General features: G+C 27.4%; 2 protein-coding genes across 2 annotated transcripts; one reads left to right on the top strand and one right to left on the bottom strand.

Annotated features, from left to right (window-relative positions):
- Positions 1-1,243: 1,243 nt before the first annotated feature.
- Positions 1,244-2,629, bottom strand: LOC145751127 (uncharacterized). Its single transcript, XM_082567217.1, has 4 exons — positions 2,470-2,629; positions 2,206-2,376; positions 1,714-1,851; positions 1,244-1,500 (listed from the first exon to the last, which is right to left on the bottom strand). Exons 2-4 carry the CDS (start codon positions 2,365-2,367, stop codon positions 1,369-1,371), a joined length of 432 nt encoding a protein of 143 aa, XP_082423343.1. The 5' UTR covers positions 2,368-2,376; positions 2,470-2,629; the 3' UTR covers positions 1,244-1,368.
- A 479-nt stretch (positions 2,630-3,108) lies between these two features.
- LOC145750090 (spliceosome associated factor 3, U4/U6 recycling protein-like) lies at positions 3,109-13,418 on the top strand. The gene is made up of 23 exons (XM_082566028.1): positions 3,109-3,259; positions 4,034-4,159; positions 4,583-4,688; positions 4,931-5,001; positions 5,080-5,193; positions 5,305-5,410; positions 5,501-5,637; positions 5,981-6,136; positions 6,284-6,415; positions 6,819-6,924; positions 7,108-7,200; positions 7,632-7,806; positions 8,442-8,640; positions 8,966-9,107; positions 9,249-9,326; positions 9,525-9,656; positions 10,236-10,342; positions 10,544-10,675; positions 11,550-11,615; positions 12,006-12,158; positions 12,453-12,545; positions 12,698-12,783; positions 12,900-13,418. The coding sequence occupies exons 1-23, from the start codon at positions 3,161-3,163 to the stop codon at positions 13,042-13,044; spliced, it is 2,754 nt and encodes a 917-aa protein (XP_082422154.1). The 5' UTR covers positions 3,109-3,160; the 3' UTR covers positions 13,045-13,418.
- The last annotated feature ends 8,120 nt before the right edge of the window (positions 13,419-21,538 follow it).

The following is a 21,538-nucleotide window of genomic DNA, read 5'->3' as shown; positions in this document are numbered from 1 at the left end:
GTAATTTAATTTTCGGGCAAATGTAACAAATATTACTCTATGTTTGGGCCGTAAAGTCGACCTTCCTACAGCAAAAATAAACCATTTATAAAATAAATATTAATATGATTATTGTTCTTAAATAAACGCAATAAATTATAATATAAATCTGTAAAAAGGTTTACTCCTTCATTGAAGACACATCTTTGATCTAGAGGTTTTTCTGTCAATATTATTCCGTTTATCAGCGTTGCTTTATAACAACTATTTTCAGCATCTTTCAGCGGTTGAGCTAAGCCAACCAACAAAACCACGATAAAAATAGACGACCACATTTTAACTTTTAAAAAACTTCTATTAAAACTGTTCTGTAAGTTTTAAAATATCAATTTTTAAATTCAGATTAAAATTCAAATTTTTTTAACAACTTTTTGTGGAAGAAAAATCAAATTTTATAGAATATTTATTTTAAAATTGTGGTAAGTTAGCTAAACCTTCGATATAAAAACTGATATTAAAATGTGGTTTTAATTTTGTGGGTTTATAAAACCGCTTTTTATTGAAAATATTTTATTACTTCCCCCGAGGGTTGATTTGTATCAGGTTTAAACTTAAAAAAAAGGTTTTTTTTTTGATTACTAAATAAACAGGATAAAATTTTAAGAAATATTTATTTTTATTTAACATTTGTTGGGTTTGGTGACCATGCCATAACATACTTGAAATCTTTATCTAAACATTAATACTTTTGGCATGTTTTAAATCATTAAATTGATTTTGTCATTTTTTCCCGTCGCATTGTTGTAATATTAATTGTATATCGTATTTATTATTTACTTTTATTAATGTGCGAAAAAACAAAATAAAACAAAAAAAAAAATTCTATTAAAAAACGTTATATTATAATTATTTACGGTTGAGATTTGTAAAGCAATGAGGAATTTTGCAGCAAAAGAAAAATAGCTTGAGTCTAAAAACTTAAATAAAAATTTAATAAATTTTTAAATTTTCGGTGATATTATTTCACAAGATCTTTATAAACAGAACTTTTTTCTACGAAATCATTGCCTAAAGCAAAAGACATGCATCGTAAAATATTTTATATTAATTCAACCTGATAACATCTTTTTTCAAAATATTTATTTTATTAAAATAAATCTTGCTGGTTAAACTGTCATTAAACTGTATTTGAATTATTGACCATTTAATTAAATAAAAATTCAATGAAAGTACATTTTAAAAATTATCTAAAAAAACTTCACAATTGATGCTCTATTTATTTTATTAACATCTCATAAATATACTTTACAAATTATCACAACTATGTAATATTAAGTTAGTTTACAGTTGAGAATATTAATTAGGCATCTTATCAACTTTAATGTTGATTTATTTTCCTTGCTTTCTATACCTAACCCAGTTGTACCCTTTGGGTAGTGGAACTGGGTTTTCCCCTTCTGGTGGAATGGCATGGAAATTGTTGCAATGTGGTTTCTCGCAACAAAAGAAACAAAGTCGGTTCTAAAAAAAATTGAATAATTTTATTTATTTTAAATATAAATGTTGAATTTCAAATTACTATTTTTATACAAACTTATCTTTACTTATATTTATTTATTATTATAGTGTTTACTGTGTAAGTAAAGTTAAAATTATCTTCTTAAAAACAAAGAAAAATTAAAAATTTATTTGGGACAAAAATATATATTTTCATTAACTTTAAACATCACTTACTACGGGATTATTTTCGTTCTTTCCATAACAAGAAACCGGGTTGCTGGCCATATCACTTAGGCAGGCATCCGTTTGTTTGCACGATCTCCAACTAGATTTCGAATCCCCGTTTATTTCAAACTTAGTTTGACACGACATCTTAATAAATTAAAAAATGAATTATACCTTTAAAGGCTTACTTTGTGCCCTTAACATAGAGTAACATTTGTTACCGTAATCGAGTCTTGAGTTAACTTTAAAGGTTTAAATATTATAGATTATAATTGCCCGATCATTAGGCTGCTGATTAAGTGATGGTTAGCAGGGGTTTATACCGATTAAAGCGTCTTATTTAGGGGTGCTACAATATAAAAGCAGTGGGAATCGGACCCTTGACCTCATGTAGTAAAACTAAATGTTCTTAAAACCGTCGGAATTTTTTTTTAAATAAATAAAAGGCTTGAAAACAACAACATATAAACCTAAACAAAATGTCAAGCTTTGATAGCTTACCCCTTGATCAAGGTCGCATGGTTCCATATTCATTTCTACGACCTCTCCATCTTCTATAGTTCCCTTGTAGCAGAAGTTATCGTCGACCTCCTGCCCTTGTATAAGGTCAGCTTGACCGCACATAAGAGCCATGCCAAGTAGAAACAACGTAGAAAGCTTCATTTGTTTAAGCTTAAAACAAAATTATAAGAAAAAAGTTGTTTAGATTTATTGTTATTAATCAACATTAGTTTAACTGTATTAGTAATTGTTTGATTCATATACTTATAATATGCTGTACTAGCTCTAAATAAGAGTTATGTTACGAAATCTAGCAGAAAAAATCCGTTTCAGTTTTAAATATGTTCTTCTAAACGCCAACTTATTTATTTGAATGCAGCAAATGTAACAACGACTTTAATAATCTGAAAAATCTAAATTGTTGGTTTAGCTTAAGGCAGCTAATTATGTTTTTACACGATTATTTAGTTGTTTTTTCTTTAATTCTTTAAATTATTTTACTTCTTTTACTTTGCAATAGAAAACTATAAAAAAGGCGATTTAGCTGGTTTTGTTGCATAATTTTGCTTAAGGCTTTACTTTGTTTGTTGTGTATTTCAGATTAAACTTGAAGAATAGGTTTTTTGGTTAAAATAGGTTTAGTTATATAACGAAAAATTCTCACTTATTCCTTAAAACTTTGTAAAAAATTTAAATAAAATTTTTCTAATATAATTTTTTTAATCATTTAATATTAAAATCAAAATCAATATTTTTAAATTTAAATTTTATTAGAAGTACTTAAAATATATTATTTAAATATTTTATTGCTTCTGTTTTATATTTTTATTAAAGTTATATTTTTAATTTTTCACAAAACAGCTACAACGTCTATGAGAAAACATGTTGTTAAAACGAATTTAACTAACAGGCTTAACACAAAAATTTAAATTAAAATATTCCACGAAAAACTTAAATGGAGGATTTAAATAATGAAAATACGTCGTCAGACGAATCAATTGAAGCAGAAGATGATGAAAAGAATTTTGCTCAACTTAAAATATTAAATGAAAAAGTAAGAATTATTTTATAAAATTTTTTTGTGGCTTACACACGTTTGACGTTGTCATCAAGTTTAACCGGCAGCGTGGTCTGGTGGTAAATACACTTGCTACACCACCATGAGATCGTGGGTTCAATCCCCACTGCCCTCGTGTCCAATCCCCACTGAAATGAGGTTGTGTGTTCAATTCTCAATGCTCTCATGCTGTAGCGCCCTTGAGTAAGGAGCTATAAAAGGTACAAACTCCTGCTGAGCCAGCACTTATTTAGCAGCATAATAATCGGGCAATTATAATTTATATTATTTCAAACTGCTAAAGGCAACTCGAGACTGGGTCGGAGTAACAGTTGTTACTCTATGTTTAAGTTGCACATTCGACTTTCATGCGTGCACGCGTAGACCGAAAACGAGTTCTCGTCGAAAACTGCCCTATTTTCCAGCAGAAATGAAGTTGTGGGTTCAATTTCCAATGCTCTCATGTTGTAGCACTCCTAGGTAAGGCACTATATTTGGCATGAGCTCCTGGGCAAACTTGGGACTGGGTTGGAGTAACTGATGTTACTCTGTGTTTAGGTTGTGCATTCGACCTTGTCATATCGAGGATAAAGATATACACAAAAAAAAGCATTATTTTTCAAATTGATTTAGATTTTAAGCACTTTTGAGGATAATCATTCTGGCAATTGAAATTTTTATGGTTTTAACACAGACCCAATTAAACCAAGTTTTTTAGAAATTTATTAAAATTATTTACTTCAATTTTGTTAATAAAAATTTTAATTTTAGCTTCTTGCATCACCATATGATTACCAATCCCATGTTGATAAAATTAATTTGTTGAGGAAAATTGGAGAATTTGAACAACTTAGTGATGCAAGAAAGGAAATGCAATCAAAATTTCCACTTTCGAAGGTTTGTTTTGTTTATTGTAAGCTGGTATAATTTTAAATTAATAACATTGTAACTACAACATGAGGTTGGGGGTTTGATCCCCAGTGCTCTCATGCTGTAGCACCCTTGATTAAGGCGTTATAAATGATATAAACTTCTGCTGAGCCAAAACTTAATCAACGTCCTAATTATCGTGCAATTATAGTCTATAATATCTCAAACTTCCAAAGGCAACTTGAGACTGGGTCAGGGTAACAAATGTTACTCTATAGTTTAGAATGTAAAGTCGACCTTTCCTCATCAAGAAAAAAAAATACTAAAAAAATTATACTTTTTTTATATACATTCTAAATTTTTTTCTGGGTAAAGTTTTGCGTGAAAATGTCGTTGTTTACCAATGTTAAAGCTTCACCCATAATTATACTTAAAAATATATTGTTGCAGAGCTTATGGTTGGATTGGTTAAACGATGAACAAAAGTTTGTGGAAAGTGAAGAAGATCACAGAAAACTTCAAGAATTATTTGAACATTCCGTCCAAGATTATCTGTGTAAGAAATTTATTTTATCATCAAATTTATACAAAATTTCAAATTTATATTATTTGTTAAGTGCCAAAATCTATATAAATACAACTAAGTTAATAAAATAGCCCATGTCTTGTTTAAAGGACACCATTGTATGACAATTAGAATGCAGCTCACAGTGCTACAATCAACTTTTAATAATTGTGTAGCAACTGTAAACAGGAACAATATTTAAGAATAAAAAGTTAAATTTGTTTTATTTCCAGGTCCTGAGATCTGGTTGGAATATGCTCAATATTCAATCAGGTTGATGGCACAAGAAGATGGAATTGACAAGGTAAGGCATATAAGTGGTTAAATAACTCTCTGTACATTGACCATTTTTTCGAAATTTTAAAGTTTAAATTGAATTTAGATTCGAAGGATAATGGAGAAGGGTTTGTCAAGCTGTGGCCTGCATTTAAGTAAAGGATCTTCGATGTGGGAAGCTTATAGAGAGACAGAGAATGCGATATTACTAACTATGCAGGTACTTAAGTTGTATCAGTAAAAATTTACAATAATTCTTAATTAACCATTAACTAAAACTGAAATTTTAAAAAATCCAAAAAAATTGGTTAATTTTTTATTTTTGTGACAGCCAGCACCAGGAAGTACCATAACACCATCTCAAAATGACCAAATTAATCAGCAAACCAGTAGAGTTGGTCAACTTTTTGCCAGACAACTTGCGGTACCATTATTAGGTTGGTTAAAAATTTATTTATTTAAACTCAAACCTAGAGTATAAGGTTAATAATTTCTGTTTATTAATAATCAACTTTCTTCATATTCAGATATGGAAGATACAATGGCAGAATATAGAGAGTGGAGAAAAGGTAACGAGGACGGGGAAATCCCTAAACAAGTGGAATTTAATTTCAACAAAGCTCTCAAGTATTTGGAACAAGTTAAAAAGTTGGAAAATGATTTGGTGAGGACTTTAAATTTTTTTCTACAAATTTTGGGTCGAATTTTTTTTGCCGTTATTTCTTAAATAGGAATTTAAAATTGTTCAATTGTGATTTAGATTTTTTAATATATCTATTTATACTGAAGCTTTGTGGGCGATTTATATGTCTATATCCAATTTATTGGCTTACAAACTTTAAAAAACTGCCGTTTATAGTTAGCAAGTAAATTATTTGGGTCAAATAATGGTTGGTTATCGACTGATTATTAAAATTTGGGTTTTAAAAAATGTTAACAACTTAAGTTCAACTTTAAGTTATACAAATAACAATTTTAAGACAAAAAATGATTTATAATTTTCATAGGAAAATGCTGAGATTCCGAAATACGAAGAATATCTGAAATATATTGAGTTTGAGAAAAAATCAAACGACCCTGCAAGAATTCAGTGTATTTACGAACGAGCTATCAGCGATAACTGTCTTAATTCCCAACTATGGTTGGACTACCTTAATTATTTAGTGGGTTTTGATTATTTTATAATTAGAAAAATGTTAATTATTTTTTTTTGCCCTTTTTTTAATTTATTTAAACAAGCAGAATATTTAGTTTTTTAATATTAAATTAAAAATTTACGCTTTGGTAAATCAATTATGACATCACAACAGGATCGAACATTAAAGAATGGACCTATTGTGATGTCATCGCATCAGAGAGCTGTTCGAAACTGCCCGTGGGTCTCCCAGTTATGGCAATCTAACCTCGTTTCAATGGAGCGGAATAACTTGCTTTATGAAGATGTAAGTATATTTTATTATAATTCCCTGTCATATAAATTTAAGAAACACAATTTTATTTAATTTATTTGGTTTTGTTAAAAACACTTTTTTAAAAATATTAAGTAAAAAAGTTTAAAATATTATTGACCTCATGATATTACCCAAACCCAGTCTTAAGTTGTACAAGTTTAAGATATTATTGACCCCATGATATTACCCCAACCCAGTCTTAAGTTGTACCAGTTTAAGATATTGTTGACCCCATTATATTACCCCAACCCAGTCTTAAGTTGTACAAGTTTAAGATATTATTGACCTCATGATATTAGCCCAACCCAATCTTAAGATGTAAAGCATAAAACTACCTCAATCCACAAAAAACACCTTATTTTAAACCTCAACAAAAACTAATTCTAATATTTAGATCGAGTCGGCTTTAAATGAAGGAATGGCAGTTGGTTTTGCTTCGTCAGCTGACTATGCACAACTATGGCAAACCTATTGTGACATAACAAGAAGAAGATTTTGTAGTAAGTTTAAAACATTATTTGCAAATGGGTTTAAAATTATTTTGGAATAAGAAAAAAGGATGTTAAGAATTTTTAAAAATTTAATTTTTTATGCAAAAAACTTATAAAAAAATTTTTATGCAAAAAAATAAAAAATTTTATGCAAAAAACTTATAATTAAAGACTTGGTAACTATTTAAACAGAAAATGATGAAAAAGACAAAGATGAGTCAACAAGAATGCTGAGAAGTTGTTTTGAGAAAGCCACGAGTCATCTAACTAACACAGTTCTACCTGGTAAGTGAAAATATCTGAACTTTTACTTTTTTTGAAATATAACGGTCCCAATTCCAAATAAAATTAATTTAATCATGCTGAGAATGTTTGTATCAGTGACCAAATTTTTATATAAATAAACTTAGTGTTTAAGTTTTATTAAAATACTAAATAATTTATCTAAATCACAACAGAATTATAAAAACCCCAAAATATTAAATACACTAACCAATAACTCACCTTCTGGTTGGTATTTTAATTGTTGTAATATAGTCGCAACTTTTAATTTATATCTGCCTGCAATAATTTATACTAGTGCAAAACATACAGCAGTTTAACTTATTTTGCAAGCCTTGGACATACTGATATATACATATCAACCACTAATCTTTATCACACATGGATTTAAAATAAAAAAAGTTTTTAATAATTTTATTAAATTTTGATCTCAGGTTTTGGTAACACTGGTGACCCCAACTCAACTCTGTGGAGCTATTGGGCTAAGTGTGAGGTGAGCTTGATGAAGAATATGGCGAAGAGTCGTGAGATTTACGATAACTTGTTGAACGATGATGCAGAGGCAAGGAGAAGTTGGGAGGTCTGGTTCCAATATTTCCAGCTAGAAATGTAAGAAGAGAAATTTTAAACTAATTCTTACTAAATCTTATAATTTTACTGCAAACCTTTTGACTAAATTGACATATACTTAAAAAAACAAAATTTTAAACACAATATTTTACTTAAACCTATGTTCAATGGTTTTTCCTAAATGCGGGTAAGGGGTGAATTGAGATGAAAAGAAAATGTTTTATTGCCAGTAAAATAGCTTTTGGTTATATAACAGTAATCAGATATTTATGACAATTGGTTTTTATTTTTAAATTAATATATTTATAAAGATAGGCTTGAGGGAAAAAGGTTTTAATAAAAAGGTCTCATTGTCATTAAAATTATGATTTAAGACTTATATGGTTTTGGTAAAAATTCTATCCAAATGTTATGTTATTAAACTTTATTTTTTTGTCGATTTATTAAAAAAAATTTTTTTTCCCATATTACCTTAAGGTGTTAGGTTTTTATATTTTTTATTGGGGGTTTTAAGCTATTCGTAAACGCAGGGCTTAAGGGCGAATAGTGTGACGTTGGTGCGGCTTGAACCCAAAACCTTTCGACTCGTAGTCCATGACCGGTACGCCACACTACCGGACGATATATTAAAAAATGTTGCTAAAATTAAAATGCCATTTTTTATAAACCTTTAGCCACTATGGAGATAAAGAACATGCCCGTGCTGTCCTTCGCCATGCCGTGAACTCCTCCGCAGCGGATGACGGAAGTGCGGATGCTGCATGCTCCTATCTGATCAAGTTTGAAAGGGAAGAAGGAAGATTGGAGGACCTGGATGAAGCTCATAGAAGAGTGAAAGCCAGACTCGCTAAAGTCAACAAGAGGAAAGAAAAAGTAAGTTTGTATTGCATCAAATTTGTTTTTGTTAATGTTAAATAAATGTAATATCTAATATATTTATTAACTGCTTCATACAACTGCATTTATATTAATATGGCTGGTACCTATTAAACTACTTGTTATAATATAGTTACAATGAAAATTTAACTATGTACCACAAATAACAGTTTTTTTAAAAAGCCTATGAATTGAACATAAATACATCTCTATGTATAGATATAACTTTCCTTAATTAATAATTTTTAATTAATTAATCTAAAAGAGTATTGGTAAAAACTTCTGTATTATTTTTGATTTTTTGATGTTTTATTTTTTTTAGGTTGCCCTACAGCAAGCTACAGTTAAAACATTTAAACATAATGATCATGGGTCAAAACATAAAAGTGGAAATAAGGGCAGGGATGGACAATTTAGGGGAAAGAAACAACAACCAAATAAAAGATCGCATTCGAAAGATGACAGTAAAAAAAATATTGAAATAATTTGGTTATTCGGTGCACTAAATATAATCAATGTCAACTTACATTTACACAAACAGTTTTGCAAATTGTATAAGAAGATTAAATTGTTTTTTTTTAATTAATATTTTTTGATTATTTTAGACACAAAAGTTAATTTTGTTCCTGAAAAGAAAGCTAGAATCGAATCCAATCAAAAAGAAGGGTTTAAAGAACCAACCGGTAACATATTAATGTTTTGACCAACTGTATGTTATAAATATTATTATATCGCAACATATTTATTGTTATACTTTAAATACTTGTTGTGACTACACACTAATAACAATTGATTTCATCATATCTTAAAACCAATATCTTAAATTTAAATTGGTTTCTGGTATACTAAAAATTTGAATAAATTTTTACTTGTTAATAAAGGGCTTCCAATTCGTTTTGTGAAACCATCTCCAACAAAAACACCAACTAAACCAGATGAAAAACCATTAAAACCAACCATCACACCACCTCCTGGTTACAAAGGGACCACCCCACAACCACAAAATATTCAAGGTTAATTTTAATCCATCAAATTTTGTTTTGCAATTTTAAAACTGTCACACTTTTTAAAAAGCCAACTTCGGTGCAAACTTAGAGTAGCATTCAGTTTTTTCTTAGCTGAAGTTTAAACCAACTTACTCAGGGTTGGTACACCATAAAAGGATTAACATTAAAGTTAGATCTAATGTAGTAATGCCCCTAACCTTAAGCAAGATAAAAAAGCAGTTTTTCTATGTAACAGATTTGATGACATAGTAACCATATACTAACTACCTAACTTACAAAGACAACTTAAGACTGTTGCAGGTTATATAAAATTACTCATGTACCACAAACAGCATTTTTTTATTTTTGAAGGTCTACAAATTGTCTTAGATACAGTTCTATGACAGATAGATAGATTTAATTTCTTCTTAGTTACACAATTCTAATATGTTAGTTTCAAATTGTTTGTTTTTTATATTTTACCTTTTTTAAGGTTGCCTTACAATAAGCTTCTATTAAATCATTCAAAAGTTATTCCATGAATTTTTCTATAAAACTATTCCTATCACAAAAAGATTTTCTAAATTAAAATTTGCAATATTTTAGAGGTTCCAAGTGAATTAGTTGAACGTAGTAAAGAAAGTGAAGAACGAACTGTTTTTGTTTCAAATATTTCATATAATGTTGAAGACCTTGAAGACAAAGTTAACAAGGTTTTTATTTTGTTTGTCTTTGAATATTTAACATAAACAAATTGATTGATTTTGTAAGGTAAAAGGCATTATCTTCTGTAGTTGAGTAGCCAGATTTTAAATTTTTTAATATTTTAAGTTTATAAATAAAAAAATGATAAATTTAAAAATATTATAAAATTATTTTTATATTTTAATCTATTTTAAAACATATTATTTAAGATATTCAGTGAGTGTGGTCAAATAGAGTCAGTAAGAATAGCTCGAAACCATAACGGAAAAATCAGAGGTTTTGCTTACGTGGAATTTAAACAAATATCTTCGGTTGAAAAAGCTTTGAAACTTGACCGTCAAGTAAATAATTTTTTTTAGTGAAATTTTTTTAGTATTTCTTTTTTCAAACTTATTATACTTTTGATTATTATATACCACTAGGTAGCCTGCCCTATGGTCAGTACTTCATTTGTCATGTTATGCCTGCAACTCTAAACTAATATTATGCCTGCAACTCTAAACTAATATTATGCCTGCAACTCTAAACTAATATTATGCCTGCAACTCTAAACTAATATTATGCCTGCAACTCTAAACTAATATTATGCCTGCAACTCTAAACTAATATTATGCCTGCAACTCTAAACTAATATTATGCCTGCAACTCTAAACTAATATTATGCCTGCAACTCTAAACTAATATTATGCCTGCAACTCTAAACTAATATTATGCCTGCAACTCTAAACTAATATTATGCCTGCAACTCTAAACTAATATTATGCCTGCAACTCTTAACTAATATTATGCCTGCAACTCTAAACTAATATTATGCCTGCAACTCTAAACTAATATTATGCCTGCAACTCTAAACTAATATTATGCCTGCAACTCTAAACTAATATTATGCCTGCAACTCTAAACTAATATTTACCTGCAACTCTAAACTAATATTTACCTGCAACTCTAAACTAATATTTACCTGCAACTCTAAACTAATATTTACCTGCAACTCTAAACTAATATTTACCTGCAACTCTAAACTAATATTTACCTGCAACTCTTAAAATAATATTTACCTGCAACTTTATCTGTGCACCACCAATGACAATTTGTTTTTATTTAAAGGCCTATAAATTGTCTAAATTAACACATATCTACATATATATTCATATATTGTCTATCTAGCTTTGTATATAGAAATACCCAACTAATTTTATTTGTTTTCCACTATAGCCTTTAGAAGGAAGACCTTTATTTATATCTCCCAATCTTGATAAAAGCAAACCAACTGATTTCAAGGTAAATTTGAATAACTAAATATCTTAAAAATTTAACTTTGGGGCACTTGCAAAACCCTAAAATTATCATCTTTTTGTTTTAGGTATCTAAACTCTTTACTATGGTTTATGTAAAGTTGGTAAATACTAGTAAAAAAACGGCAGCATGGTGTAGTGGTAAGAACACTTGCTACACCACTCATAAGGTCGTGGGTTTAATCCCCACTGCTTTCATGCTGTAGCGCCCATGAGTAAGGCGCTGTAAACGGTATGAAAAGGCAACTCGAGACTGGTTCGGAGTAACTGATGTTACTCTCTGTTTAAGTCGCGCATTCGACTTTTCCACATCGAGGATAAAGAGGTATACAAAAAAAATAAATAAAAAAATAAACTAATCAAGATTTTATTTCAGGCATTCAAATATCAAACAGGAATGGAAAAACACAAATTATTCATCGCCGGTTTAAGTTTTGACACAACAGAGCAAAGATTAAGAGAAATATTCAGTGAACATGGAGAAATTAAATCTTTGAGGATTGTAACTGCCAGGAATGGGAAATCCAAGGTAGATATAGAAACATTCAAAATAAACTGTTTTTTAAGTTTTTATGGTTATCCTAATTTTTTTTTAAAGTCCAAAACTCTTAAGGCAAATTTTAATATAACATTGGTTGAGTTTTTAAAATATTTGCTAATTAGTGTCAGGGTTTAAATTTAAATACATGTTATGCATTGTAGTTCCATTTATATGCAAAATCTAAATGCTGAAATCAACTAATTTTAATTTAAAACTGAATAAAAAAAATTTTGGAGTAAATTTTATAAAAATTTTTAACAAAGAGTTATTATGACATCACAGGGATTGGCTTACATCGAGTTTAAACACGAAACTGAAGCTGCACAAGCTGTGATGAAAACTGACCAATCAGAAGTGGATGGGTTTACAATCACGGTAAATAAAATTATTGTTTGTTGGCACAAATTTTTAATTCTTTTGCATTTTTAGTGTTAAGCAAGCCTAATATTGTGATTTATTGTAAGATACTGGTTCATATTATAATATAAACATTTTTAAAATATTAAATCAATGTTTTTTATAACTAGGTTGCTATTAGCAACCCTCCCCCTAGAAAAGAGCGACAACAGGAAAAATCATTGGGTGGGGGCAGTAGAGAGCTAACCACAGGAGGGTAATAACTTTTTTTTTAATTTTACAAAATATTTAAAATAATTTTTTTTTTAAAGAGGTTGTTTAATTCATGAAAATAATGACAAAATTTAATTATAATTTATCGTTACATCACAGACGTGGTCGGGGTCGTACGCAGGTCAATTTGTTACCAAGGTCACTTCAGAGGTCAAAGGTTGTGACCCAGAGTAAAGACGTAAATGAAAATAATGTCAAGAGTTTAAGCAACAAGGATTTCTCAAAATTTTTCAGTAAAAAGTGAATTTTTAAAAAAAATCATGAACGTTGAAACTTCCCTGTTTTGGGTACTTGTGTTATTCATGATAAAGCCATGCAAAAGTTTTTGTTAAAACATTTTTTCGGTTTTAAGAACAAAATTTACTTTATCATTTTTAACTTGTTTTATAATGACTTGTTTGTTTTACTTGATTTACTAATTAGGTTAAGTTGGTGGTCAATTAATTTTTAACAAAAAAAAACATGTGTTAAACTTAAATATTTTTTCAAGTTTATGCAGAAAAAAAAACTTTTAGATATTTTTGTTAAAATTTCTGCTTTTACTTTAACTTAAATAAGTTTAGTTTAATTACCACTTGGTTGATAAACTTTAATATCATTGAGTTGATTTATGGAATATGTTGGAATACAATTTTTATTTACACAAAGTTGTGTTTTATCAAAATCTTAACCAAGTTAATGTTAGTTTTACCTACAATTATTCTCACAAAATATATTTCTTCTTATAAAAAGCTTTTGATAAAGTTATACAAAGAGATAAGTTCACTGCAAGCTTTTCGAACTTGAAAATGAAATGTAAACATTTAAAGTGTTAATTTACAATTATAAAATTGGAAAAAAATTGAACCAATATATACCAAATCGTATAAGCTTTGTTATATAAAATCTCAATTTGTCATTCTAAACTGCCAAAATACTGAAGGGGTTGTCAACATTGCTTTGAGAAGTTTTGTAAATCTTATAACGTCATACGTCGCTGCATTTGTGTTTTGATTCTGCAGAAGTCACTTGATAGCTTGTTAGCTGTTTATATCGAAATATATGGAAGAAACAAATAAAAGTATGCAACAAGTTAAAATGTAGATTTATCAGTAGTGAATGTTTATATAAAGTTACCCATTTCAATATTTGAGCTTCAAAAAACCACTTAGAAAACGTGTTGTTCTTATATATTGTAGAATTTGTATTTACTTTTTAAATAAGTTTTAAATCTAATAGAAATTTGAGGCGAAATTTAAAATTATATGATTTATTGTACCATTTTGACCCGGTCTGTGTTTTTATTGATACTGTATGATCTATATAATATATGCCAAAAAAATTGAAATTTTAAATTGTATATTAATTGTACTGTTATAAATATGATTTCAATTTATTGCGGTTTTTAGTAACCAAACCGAAACTACGGTTTTAAGTAACTAAAAATGACACTAAAGCTGTAAATACAAAACACAATAAAACACAATATCAAGTTAATAAAGTCAAGATTAGTCAAATAGACACACTATTAAGTTAGGAGAAAAGGGAGCAATTATGATGTCATCAATCAAAAGGCAAAACATACAATTATAAATGATTACGTAAAGGAGATAAACGACTTAAACAAAAGCAAACAACTGTATTTTATAACAGGTCCGATGTTGACTTTGACATCTGACATCAGCAACTTGGGTAGGGTACTTGACATCTGCAACTTGGGTAATCCTCACCCAAACTGCCCCATTTACCCTTAACCAACCTAACTTGGACCTGGGTCTACTTCAAAAAAAATGCTTTTTATAGTAACTTTCTCGACAAAGTTTGATTCTGTAATTTTGCACAACATTTGACAAAAATAATCTTAGATTTAATCTTTAATTGAAATAAAACTTAAACCGACTTAGTTATTTTTGGTAATGTAATGCACGAATGTGTTTACATCACGTGGGCCAAAACAGGGGAAGGTTTCTAAATATATATTAATACGCGTGTTGTCAAATATAAATTAAAAAAATTTAATTAGACAACTTGGGTAATCCTTAAAATTGCCCCACACTAAATAAGAAAAATTGGATAAACTCAACCCAAGTTGCCTCATTATTTGATATGCATACACCTAAACTAAGAATATTACATATCTTTGATTTTTAATAAACAAACAAGCATTTAAATATATTATACATTTTTGAGTTACCAATATCATGATATACAAATGGCCAAGATTTAAAAAATAAATATGAAACTTTAAATTTTAATAAATAAACACCCACTAATTAGTAATTAGTGATAATTAAATGTTGTAAATAGGAGAATAAAAACACAATCTGATAATAAACAACATACTAAAATTTCAAAACTGTAAATGTTCACAAACAAAAGTTATGTTAACTCAAAATTTACAGTGTAGGACTTGTTGTCAATTATTTAATTATAACAGTTTAATATTATCAAACTTATATCTGTTATGATTATAGAGTAATTATTAATTGTTTTGGTTTTGTTTAAGACTCCTAATCGGAAGGTTAATTTATATATTGAGTTTTAGTCTTATATTTAGAGTTCATACTGACTTAACAATATATTATTCTATTAAGGTTTTATAAAGCTACTAACTTAATTGTTTAACTGTTGAAAGATCACTAATGACTCTTGTGGTGACGGATCATATTAAAACAAACAAACGTGAAAAATGCTAAATATAAAAACTACATAATACATCTAACTTTATACATTTACAATAAAAGTTACATTACTCTATAAAAGGGCGTTAAACTAGTTACTAAATACAATATTGATACAACTAACATTATACGATAACTGTGCCATATAATGTCATGGCTGCGGGTCGACGTCCGGGTAGAGACCGGTATACTAAGTAACCTAGATCAGTAATTATTCTACTGCATCTCAAGTTTCTCAGATACCAATTTTTCTCCTTTCGTCGCCGCAGCCGTCGGACAGTATTTTATTCTATCTCGTTATTATTTTGGAATATTTTTGGGTTTATATACCCGAAATGTTGTTGTGCCTGACGGGTGGTGATTGACGTACGAGTTTTTAATGAGTCGAGGGCTGCTTTGGGTTTAATCCTTTTCTTGGTTTATTCTTTATAGCACCAAAAAGGCGCTGATTAAAATGTTGTTCTGTTCATGATTTTAGACGGGTTTTATTGACAGTTTTTGTTGAATATTGATTACCATCTGTTCGTGCGTTTGAGAATATTCTGTTTTTGGCGTTTGGGCAGGTGATTTGACGAAGATAAATGTATTGTTAATTATCGCCGCTGCCCGTGCCATTTGAGTTTATTGTTTCTCCAAAGAATCAGCACGTATTTAATCACAAATAATTCTCTTTTGATTATGCAACCCGTTGAACTCATTTCAACTCGCGCTAGGGTCAAATGTATAGCATTATACATTGGATCCTATAACAGCTTACAAGACACTGGAAAAGATTAATCTGAATAATAATAATAATAACTAGATTTATTTGACAAATAAAATATGGTTCGAAATTATTTGATTATTTTTAACATAAAATTTTATAAATAAAAAATATATGCATAAACATTAACTAAGAATATTACATACCTTTGATTTTTAATTTACAAACCAGCATTTAATATAACAAACAAACAAACAAGAATTATTTTTTAATTGTCTTCAAATTTTAAATATAATAAGATATAACCGACCAAAATTTAAAAACCTAATATCAATCTTTAAATTTGAATAAACAATTTTTTTAAAAACTAAAAAAGTTAAAAATTAAATAGATATTTATTTTTAAATTTAAGAAATTTAAATGATTGTTTGATGTGTTCGATAGTGTATCAAGTTTAAGAGCTTTAAAGTATTTGATTTAGTATGGGAATCTAAATAAATACATCCCCAAAAATAAATATTTATGTAGTAATAACAATATATCAAAGTTGGTTAACTAATGATAATTTTTGTAAATTTTTAAGAAAACTTGAAATATTTAACTGTACTTAAATTTTTTGATTAAGACAAAAAAATAATAACTTATTAAGAACAAAAATTTGTTACATACATTGTGATTCAATTTATATTTAAAAATGTAAAATATTAATTAACATAAAATATTATATAATCGAGGATAAAGCAATTTACATCTAAAACCATCCGAGCGTGATAAATAAAAACAGAAATCGGGGAGTTCCCCGAAGCGTGTTGAAGAAAATTGTAATTTCTTTTTTCTTTTTGATTAGGTTTTTCTCGCTTTCACGAAAATAGTTGGAAGGTTAACAAAAGAAGTTCATCAAGTTCAACCTAAAAATGACGAAGTTAAATTCATAGTTTTAACATGTTATTAATATTAACTGTTTACAACAGTATTTCTTCGTGCCAAAGTGTCTTGTTATATCTCTAATTTTGTTATATCTCTACTGACGATTACAAAACTTCATTTCTGCGTTTATCAAGTTTAATTAAATTTAATTTGTTGATTACTTTTAGGTTTTAGGCTCGTTTACTTTAACTTTTAAAATGTGTTTGGCTTAAACAATCATAGTAAAATTTTATTTTTAAAGTACTTTTATTTTTAAAGTACAGTTTATATTCATATATCGCGTGTAATTTAAGTTTTCAAATTACGTTATGTAATATTTTATTAAACATATTTTTTGTTTTACATGCAGTATTGATCATTACAACACATAACAACATCGGTTGTTCAACTTTATAAAATCATTTTTGTTTAATAAGATTGATCATAATATTTTTTATTATCGAAAGTCTCTTGCAAACATATGTATATACATAAGTAAGGCTTATTAAAAAAAAATTTATATTATCAAAATATTTATCAAAAATATTAATATTCATAAAAGTTATAAAACTTTTATTAAAAATTTATGAAATCTCAAAATCTGAAATTTTATATTTAATTAGGCGCGCATTGGCCTAACTAACATTCAAGATAAAACATTTTGCGGAAATTTTCAGTAAAACAAAAGTTTGAGGTAATTTTTATTTTGGGTTTAATTAGGTCACGTGATATTTTTGGCCAATAATATTGCATACAAATTTTTTTTTAAAAAATAAAAAATTTTAAATCGAAAAATAATTGTTGTGTTAGAACCGCACAGGTCCAATTACCGTGTTTACAAAATATTTTTTGAAAATATCAATATTCATAAAAGTTATGAAACTTTTATTAAAAATTTATAAAATCTCAAAATCTGAAATTTTATATTTAATTAGGCGCGCATTGGCCTAACTAACATTTAAGATAAAACATTTTGCAAAAATTTTGAGTAGAACAAAAGTTTGAGATAATTTTTATTTTGGGTTTAATTAGGTCACGTGATATTTTTGGCCAATGAGATTGCATACAAATTTTTTGAAAAAAAATAAAAAATTTTAAATCGAAAAATAATTGTTGTGTTAGAACCGCACAGGTCCAATTACCGTGTTTACAAAATATTTTTCGAAAATATTAATATTCATAAAAGTTATGACACTTTTATTAAAAATTTATGAAATCTCAAAACTTAAAATTTTGTATTTTATTAGACGCGCATTGGCCTAACTAACATTCAAGATAAAACATTTCGCGAAAATTTTTAGTAAAACAAAAGTTTGAGGTAATTTTTATTTTGGTTTTCATTAGGTCACGTGATATTTTTGGCCAATGATATTGCATACAAATTTTTTAAAAAAAATTAAAAATTTTAAATCAAAAAATAATTGTTGTGTTAGAATCGCACAGGTCCAATTACCGTGTTTACAAAATATTTTTTGAAAATATTAATATTCATAATAGTTATGAAACTTTTATTAAAAATTTATGAAATCTCAAAACCTAAAATTTTGTATTTTATTAGACGCGCATTGGCCTAACTAACATTCAAGATAAAACATTTCGCGAAAATTTTCAGTAAAACAAAAGTTTGAGGTAATTTTTATTTTGGGTTTAATTAGGTCACGTGATATTTTTGGCTAATGATATTGCATACAAATTTTTTGAAAAAAATAAAAAATTTTAAATCAAAAAATAATTGTTGTGTTAGAACCGCACAGGTCCAATTACCGTGTTTACAAAATATTTTTCGAAAATATTAATATTCATAAAAGTTATGAAACTTTTATTAAAAATTTATGAAATCTCAAAACGTAAAATTTTGTATTTTATTAGACGCGCATTGGCCTAACTAACATTCAAGATAAAACATTTCGCGAAAATTTTTAGTAAAACAAAAGTTTGAGATAATTTTTATTTTGGGTTTAATTAGGTCACGTGATATTTTTGGCCAATGATATTGCATACAAATTTTTTTAAAAAAAATTAAAAATTTTAAATCCAAAAATAATTGTTGTGTTGGAATCGCACAGGTCCAATTACCGTGTTTACAAAATATTTTTTGAAAATATTAATATTCATAATAGTTATGAAACTTTTATTAAAAATTTATGAAATCTCAAAACCTAAAATTTTGTATTTTATTAGACGCGCATTGGCCTAACTAACATTCAAGATAAAACATTTTGCGAAAATTTTCAGTAAAACAAAAGTTTGAGGTAATTTTTATTTTGGGTTTAATTAGGTCCCGTGATATTTTTGGCCAATGATATTGCAAACAAATTTTTTGAAAAAAATAAAAAATTTTAAATCAAAAAATAATTGTTGTGTTAGAACCGCACAGGTCCAATTACCGTGTTTACAAAATATTTTTCAAAAATATTAATATTCATAAAAGTTATGAAACTTTTATTAAAAATTTATGAAATCTCAAAACGTAAAACTTTGTATTTTATTAGACGCGCATTGGCCTAACTAACATTCAAGATAAACCATTTTGCGAAAATTTTTAGTAAAACAAAAGTTTGAGATAATTTTTATTTGGGGTTTAATTAGGTCACGTGATATTTTTGCCCAATGATATTGCATACAAATTTTTTGAAAAAAATAAAAATTTTAAATCGAAAATTAATTGTTGTGTTAGAACCGCACAGGTCCAATTACCGTGTTTACAAAATATTTTTCGAAAATATTAATATTCATAAAAGTTATGAAACTTTTATTAAAAATTTATGAAATCTCAAAACCTAAAATTTTATATTTTATTAGACGCGCATTGGCCTAACTAACATTCAAGATAAAACATTTCGCAAAAATTTTTAGTAAAACAAAAGTTTGAGATAATTTTTATTTTGGTTTAATTAGGTCACGTGATATTTTTGGCCAATGATATTGCATACAAATTTTTTAAAAAAAAATTAAAAATTTTAAATCGAAAAATAATTGTTGTGTTAGAATCGCACAGGTCCAATTACCGTGTTTACAAAATATTTTTTGAAAATATTAATATTCATAATAGTTATGAAACTTTTATTAAAAATTTATGAAATCTCAAAACCTAAAATTTTGTATTTTATTAGACGCGCATTGGCCTAACTAACATTCAAGATAAAACATTTCGCGAAAATTTTCAGTAAAACAAAAAATTGAGGTAATTTTTATTTTGGGTTTAATTAGGTCACGTGATATTTTTGGCCAATGATATTGCATACAAATTTTTTGAAAAAAATAAAAAATTTTAAATCAAAAAATAATTGTTGTGTTAGAACCGCACAGGTCCAATTACCGTGTTCACAAAATATTTTTCGAAAATATTAATATTCATAAAAGTTATGAAACTTTTATTAAAAATTTATGAAATCTCAAAACGTAAAATTTTGTATTTTATTAGACGCGCATTGGCCTAACTAACATTCAAGATAAAACATTTCGCGAAATTTTTTAGTAAAACAAAAGTTTGAGATAATTTTTATTTTGGGTTTAATTAGGTCACGTGATATTTTTGGCCAATGATATTGCATACAAATTTATTGAAAAAAATAAAAATTTTAAATCGAAAATTAATTGTTGTGTTAGAACCGCACAGGTCCAATTACCGTGTTTACAAAATATTTTTCGAAAATATTAATATTCATAAAAGTTATGAAACTTTTATTAAAAATTTATGAAATCTCAAAACCTAAAATTTTATATTTTATTAGACGCGCATTGGCTTAACTAACAATCAAGATAAAACATTTCGCGAAAATTTTCGGTAAAACAAAAGTTTGAGGTAATTTTTATTTTGGGTTTAATTAGGTCACGTGATAATTTTGGCCAATGATATTGCAAACAAATTTTTTGAAAAAAAATAAAAAATTTTAAATCGAAAAATAATCGTTGTGTTAGAACCGCACAGGTCCAATTACCGTGTTTACAAAATATTTTTTGAAAATATTAATATTCATAAAAGTTATGAAACTTTTATTAAAAATTTATGAAATCTCAAAACCTAAAATTTTGTATTTTATTAGACGCGCATTGGCCTAACTAACATTCAAGATAAAACATTTCGCGAAAATTTTTAGTAAAACAAAAGTTTGAGGTAATTTTTATTTTGGGTTTAATTAGGTCACGTGATATTTTTGGCCAATGATATTGCATATAATTTTTTGAAAAAAAATAAAAAATTTTAAATCGAAAAATAATTGTTGTGTTAGAACCGCACAGGTCCAATTACCGTGTTTACAAAATATTTTTCGAAAATATTAATATTCATAAAAGTTATGAAACTTTTATTAAAAATTTATGAAATCTCAAAACCTAAAATTTTGTATTTAATTTGACGCGCATTGGCCTAACTAACATTCAAGATAAAACATTTCGCGAAAATTTTCGGTAAAACAAAAGTTTGAGGTAATTTTTATTTTGGGTTTAATTAGGTCACGTGATATTTT

The sequence above is a fragment of the Corella eumyota genome, chromosome 4 (assembly GCF_963082875.1).
Source record: "Corella eumyota chromosome 4, kaCorEumy4.1, whole genome shotgun sequence".
Lineage (NCBI taxonomy): Eukaryota > Metazoa > Chordata > Ascidiacea > Phlebobranchia > Corellidae > Corella > Corella eumyota.
Note: the sequence above shows the minus strand (reverse complement) of the source record. Positions and strands in the feature narration are given on the sequence as shown.

Coding starts and splice junctions, on each gene's coding strand:
- LOC145751127 (XM_082567217.1), bottom strand. CDS start 2,367: ATGAAGCTTTCTACGTTGTTTCTACTTGGCATGGCTCTTATGTGCGGT. Junction 1,852..2,205: donor CATGCGACCTTGATCAAGGG/GTAAGCTATCAA, acceptor TAATTTATTAAG/ATGTCGTGTCAAACTAAGTT. Junction 1,501..1,713: donor AGAACGAAAATAATCCCGTA/GTAAGTGATGTT, acceptor AATTTTTTTTAG/AACCGACTTTGTTTCTTTTG.
- LOC145750090 (XM_082566028.1), top strand. CDS start 3,161: ATGGAGGATTTAAATAATGAAAATACGTCGTCAGACGAATCAATTGAA. Junction 7,807..8,441: donor CAATATTTCCAGCTAGAAAT/GTAAGAAGAGAA, acceptor ATAAACCTTTAG/CCACTATGGAGATAAAGAAC. Junction 12,546..12,697: donor TGGATGGGTTTACAATCACG/GTAAATAAAATT, acceptor TTTTATAACTAG/GTTGCTATTAGCAACCCTCC.